General features: G+C 40.5%; 1 protein-coding gene across 1 annotated transcript in view; it reads left to right on the top strand.

Annotated features, from left to right (window-relative positions):
- Positions 1–5,867, top strand: part of ndufv1 (NADH:ubiquinone oxidoreductase core subunit V1) — an 8,345-nt gene that overhangs the window by 1,437 nt on the left and 1,041 nt on the right. The window contains exons 2-10 of the mRNA XM_032535514.1: positions 339–448; positions 536–618; positions 1,680–1,850; positions 2,408–2,591; positions 3,455–3,644; positions 3,878–4,090; positions 5,049–5,215; positions 5,304–5,385; positions 5,497–5,642. Of these exons, the coding sequence (XP_032391405.1) occupies positions 341–448; positions 536–618; positions 1,680–1,850; positions 2,408–2,591; positions 3,455–3,644; positions 3,878–4,090; positions 5,049–5,215; positions 5,304–5,385; positions 5,497–5,642 (1,344 nt within the window). The 5' untranslated portion in view covers positions 339–340. The remainder of the gene's footprint in view (positions 1–338; positions 449–535; positions 619–1,679; positions 1,851–2,407; positions 2,592–3,454; positions 3,645–3,877; positions 4,091–5,048; positions 5,216–5,303; positions 5,386–5,496; positions 5,643–5,867) is intronic.

Raw genomic sequence — 5,867 nt, 5'->3', positions numbered from 1 at the left:
TTATACTTAATGTTTGAGTTAGAAAAGCAAAAATTTGGAATTATTTAGACTAAAATGAAAGAAAAGTATGTTGATGGATATTCACAGACTGGAATATGTCAACTTTTACTCAATACTATTTGGAAACCACTTCAATTCTTATCAAATGCTATAAAATTGAAAAAGGCACCCCCGAATTACCCATCAAAATCCCCCCAAAGAGCAATGTGTGGAATCAGTCATGTTATTTTTGGTAATTACAATCGGGTGGTTAAAAAGAACATTGATATAGGAAAACATGAGGGTTAAACTAAAGTAACCTCCGTTTGACATCATGTTATGGTCTGTCCTTGGTGCAGGAATGATGCTGTCCCTGTCTCGAGCAGTGGTGTGTGGGGTGGCCCGTGCTCCGATTGCTGTCAGTCAAGGTGCAGTGACTGCTATCACCCGATTCAACAGCACAACACAGGTACAGGCCTGTATTTTGGAAAAATTTAAATGGTGACAATAGGGTTAAAATGTTAACAATGAATATGTGTTTGTCTCATATTCCCAGAGTGCTCCTAAGAAAACCACATTTGGACCTCTTGCAGACGAGGACAGAATTTTCACAAACCTTTATGGCCGCCATGACTGGAGGTAACTACCCTGATGTTATTCTCATGTGCTGTGCAAAGCCTTTACGTTGTAGTCTGTAATATTTGTATCTAGTTAATTGCCGGTAAGTTCTTATATATCAAAAAGTGAGTTAAAACAATGGTGATTGACAGGAGTTAAAGTGGGCTGGAACGATCCTTTGGTAAACTTGTAAATTAATCTAATTGGCAGTTTTATACATCAGTGTTTCTTGTTCGTTTAAAATAACGCGAAATATCCATTCCGGTGTTTCCTCTATTCACTCTTAGCAGTGCAACGCCGTGAGTCCATAAAAACGGCTACTGTCTGTGGTGAGTTTACATCTTTGTTTTAAAAGCAGGAGAGTCGCGGGCTATCTGGTAAAGATGACGTCGGTAGCCTACCGTTAGGGATCAGTGTGGTAACTTCCTGCGGATCCGGTGTTCGGCTGAGCTGGAAAGCGAATTTGGTTCAAACAAATTGGGTATGCTTTTCTGCCCTCATTGTTGTCTGTGATGTTAGCTGGAAGACCAGGCGCCTACATTTTATTACTGCTGACTCACAATGGTGGATCAACAGACAGAAAAAGAACAGCTCTGAGTCAAAAAAAAGAAGAAAAAAACTAAACATACAAAAGAAGGGCAAATAAATAACATTTTTTAAATTCGTAAATACGCTACAAAGTTTTATAGTTACCGTATCAGAAGCCATTGTTCCCCTTCTCTATTGGGACCTGCTACCAATGTGAAACATGAGAAGGCATTAGTCAACGCTGTTCATTTTTGAAAGGAACTCTGGGAGATGAGGTTCCAGAGACGTGCCTGCAATTACATCTTAGCGCCAACGCCAGAAACAACACAACTTAATATTACAGATACAAACTTTAAACATAATATCCGTATTAAATTGATTTATTTGATTTATATAATACTAATTTACGTGCTTAAAAGTAAAGGAAGAATTCTAGTTATGCATGTTCTTGTCCTGACAAGAAGCTTTGTTGCAATAAAAATTTATCAATAATGTCTAGAGATAAAAAAAAAAAGGACACAATCTTCACCTGCTCCTATCATCTTGTGCTCCAGGCTGAAGGGGGCGATGAAGCGTGGCGACTGGTACAAAACTAAGGAGATCCTCTTGAAGGGAGTCGACTGGATCCTCAATGAGATCAAGGTTTCTGGCCTGCGTGGGCGAGGAGGAGCTGGTTTCCCTACAGGCATGAAGTGGAGCTTCATGAACAAGCCCAGCGATGGCAGGTCTGTGCTGAGACACATGCACACACATCTGCTCTTTTTTTTTTTCTTCTTATATTCGTATGTAATTTGTATTGGAAATGAAACGGCAAAAATGTCTTACACAGATTAAACCAACAGTGAGTTTTTTTTAAAATTTGACACAAAATATTTGCACTGGTATCACAAATATTGATCATATTGATAACTCAAAAATAGTAACTAAATCTTGCAATTTGCAAAGTTGAAGATGAATAGAGTTCTTTTGACATCTTTATATTTCCATTAACTTAATATTGGCATCATCTTTTCTAAACGACAGCACATTTATTTTTCATCAAATCCATCCCCACCAGCCATTTAGGGGATGCCGTTAAAGCTCTGAGTATGTGGTTTCTTATCATTTTCAATTACATTAATTCACATGGTCTCTTACAATCATCATTTCTTGTCCGCCATTAGGTGCATGAAAGCTGAACAAATTGACTAGTGCAACTTTGACATCTTAGTTGACACTAGCTGGTTTCGTCTGGATTAGTTTGCTCTACCCTATTTAACCAAGTTCTAATTTAATTCTTCAGGCCAAAGTATCTGGTGGTGAACGCAGATGAAGGAGAACCTGGCACCTGTAAGGACAGGGAGATCATGCGAAATGACCCACACAAACTGGTGGAGGGCTGCCTGGTGGCTGGGAGAGCCATGGGGGCGCGTGCTGCATATATTTATATCAGAGGAGAGTTCTACAATGAGTCTTCCAACCTGCAGGTGATAATAGACCAAATGAAACCTGAGAAATAAACTTTGAAATTATGATTTCACAGGAACATTGGTTTATGGTTTTACTGTCTTAAAAAATAACACGCCAGCAACATTCACACAATTCGCTATAAAATCACTTAATGTGTTCCGTAAAATCAGAAATACAAACGTATGGACTGAGTGTTTACTGAAAGGATATTTGTAGAGGGAATTCTTGAGTTTGTATTTTATTTATATTTGTTATAGTTATATTTGAACCTTTTTATTTTTTTTTACATTTTTGTGTGTATGATAATTTGCTGTTAACATTGTTGTGTATTCCTGTGTTGTCTTAATTCAGTTAGTTTTGGCATACTGCGGGCCAAGTGCTCGTGGCTATAATAGTAAAGTGTAATAATCCATCCTGTTCAAGCACTATGTTTTAAATATGGCTGTAATCATTTCTCTGGAGCTGTGGAGTCTGGATCTGTGGTTGGAGTCACCTGCTGCCTCCATGTTCCTGCTCGACACCTTCTGCTATAATTCTCCATGTGTCTCTCTCTCTCTATCTTTCTGTCTTTCTCTCTCTTTCTTTGTCTGTCTTTCTCTCTCTCTCTTCTCTGTCTGTCTCTTTCTCTCACCCCCAACCGGTCAAGGCAGATGACCGCCCACCCTGAGCCATGGTTCTGCTCGAGGTTTCTGCCTCTTAAAAGGAAGTTTTTCCTTGCCTCTGTCACCTAGTGCTTGCTCCTGGTGGGAATTGTTGGGTTTCTGTATATACTGTCACAGAGTACGGCCTAGACCTGCTCTTTGATGAAAAGCGCAATGAGATAACTGTTGTTGTGATTTGGCGCTATATAAATAAAATTGACTTGAATATCTGCTCATAGGTGGCCATCAATGAGGCCTATGCTGCTGGGCTCATTGGAAAGGACTGCTGTGGCAGCGGTTATGACTTTGATGTGTTTGTGATGCGTGGTGCTGGAGCATACATCTGTGGAGAGGAGACCGCTCTTATCGAGTCCCTGGAGGGAAAGCAGGGGAAACCACGCCTGAAGCCCCCATTTCCTGCTGATGTGGGTGAGTTCTGGTACACATAAAATCAGAATCGGAACAGGTTTTATGTCAAAATACATAAAATATTTATCTTATTAGTCTTAAGCTTGTACCCCTGAGTGCATTCTCACAATGGCCACATTTTCTTCAACCTACAAGTTATTTTGATCTGAACACAGAACTCCTGTGGGACTATTTTTCTTGCCAAATAAAAGCTGTATTGTAATATCTACCTCACTTCTGCTGCTCTCTTAAAGGTGTATTTGGTTGCCCAACAACTGTTGCCAATGTGGAAACCGTAGCCGTGGCACCCACCATCTGTCGTCGTGGAGGCTCGTGGTTTCTGGGCTTTGGCAGAGAGAGAAACTCTGGCACAAAGCTCTTCAACATCTCCGGCCATGTTAACAACCCCTGCACGGTAGAGGAGGAGATGTCTATCCCTCTGAAAGACCTCATTGAGAGACACGCAGGTACATTTGAAGCTGAGAATGTGTCACACAATGTATCCAATGAGCCTATTTGACTCTTATTATTAAGTCGAGGTTTTTGAATTAACACCTTGGGTGTCAAACTACTGGATAGAGTGAACTGTTTGTGATTTTTTTTTTTAATGACCTGAGTTAGTAGTAAAGTTCCTTATTCCAGTAAATTCATACACTCGTCCTGTTAATAATTAAGTGAAACTGGTGGAAAGGGAAACCCTAAATGCATAATTTGTTCATCTGCACCCTGGGGTTCATAGGCGGAAAAGATTAAAGTGCCCATATTATGAAAAAATCACTTTTTCTGGGATTTGGGGTGTTATTTGGTGTCTCTGGTGCTTCCACACGCTTACAAACTTGGGAAAAAACTATCCATGCTGTTCTGAGTGAGATACAGGTTTCTTTGGGTGAGCTGTTAAAAATCTGCACATTTTTTACGTCACTAGCCGAGGTGAGGTGTCTAACCGTAGAACATGCTAGCTTGTTCTCAATGACAAAATGTTACAACATAAACTAGTTCAGCATAATCTACAAAAGAACTACTTACATGTCCCTGTTCTCCAGGTATTCTACAAGTGCCCCTTGTTTAGAAGACGTCTCCCAGCTAATCCTGCCTTGTACTGACCAAAGTTGGAGAAAAAGTTATCTAGCTGATGTGATTTTACCTAGCTACTGCGCATGTGCGACTCCCAACAAAGATAGTATAGAAATGAGATGTCTCACTCTGTAGCTAAATTAAGTGATATATCTCAATCTGTAGCTAAAAAAGAGACCTACCAACAGAGTGTAAACAGGATCTGCAGCAATGTGCGGTACAACAAAAATATGGTGTACAACCTCAAAATACAATTATGAACCTGAAAATGAGCATAATAGGGGGGCTTTAAGATGACACCCTAAATGCACTTACTTTTAAACTTCATTATAACAAACATCTGTTTGGTAGGTGGAGTGCGTGGTGGTTGGGATAACCTGCTGGCTGTAATCCCCGGTGGCTCCTCAACACCCCTTATTCCCAAGAAGGTCTGTGAAGAGGTTCTGATGGACTTTGATGGCCTCATTCAGGCTCAGACTGGCCTGGGGACAGCTGCACTTATAGTCATGGACAAATCTGTAAGTTCGTTACCTCTGCTGCATAATTCATTGCGCATAAAGAAATCATGAAACATCTGTAACATTGGTGGATGAATGTGTTTTGCAGACTGACGTTATCAGAGCCATTGCCCGTCTGATTGAGTTCTACAAGCATGAGAGTTGCGGCCAGTGCACACCCTGCAGAGAAGGTAAGTGCCACTGCAGTGTCATTTTAGGCACTAAAAGTGTCAACCCACATTGGGTTTTTCAGTGTCTTGTAATACCTCTAACTAACTTTTTCTTTTCATCTGTTTCTGTAGGAGTGGACTGGATGAATAACATGATGTGGCGTTTTGTAAAAGGTGATGCACGGCCATCAGAGATCGACATGATTTGGGAGCTCAGTAAGCAGATTGAAGGACACACCATCTGTGCCCTGGGAGATGGTGCGGCATGGCCAGTGCAGGTAAACCCATGTACTGTCATAATGCATTTTGTACTAACAGGATCGTTGGAAAAATGAAAGGGGGACTCTGGGACATGAATGAGTTGACATTTTGCAGACTCCAATTTATTGTATTGTGTTTTTTTTTAAATTACATTATTTTATGCATCCCCATTGAGGGTGGATGTCACGTGCCGTGTTGTGCTGTGAAAACAGTTTGTTTTCTGTCCTGGGTTTTTAATGTTT

The sequence above is a fragment of the Etheostoma spectabile genome, chromosome 14 (genome assembly GCF_008692095.1).
Source record: "Etheostoma spectabile isolate EspeVRDwgs_2016 chromosome 14, UIUC_Espe_1.0, whole genome shotgun sequence".
In the NCBI taxonomy this organism is placed as follows: domain Eukaryota; kingdom Metazoa; phylum Chordata; class Actinopteri; order Perciformes; family Percidae; genus Etheostoma; species Etheostoma spectabile.
Note: the sequence above shows the minus strand (reverse complement) of the source record. Positions and strands in the feature narration are given on the sequence as shown.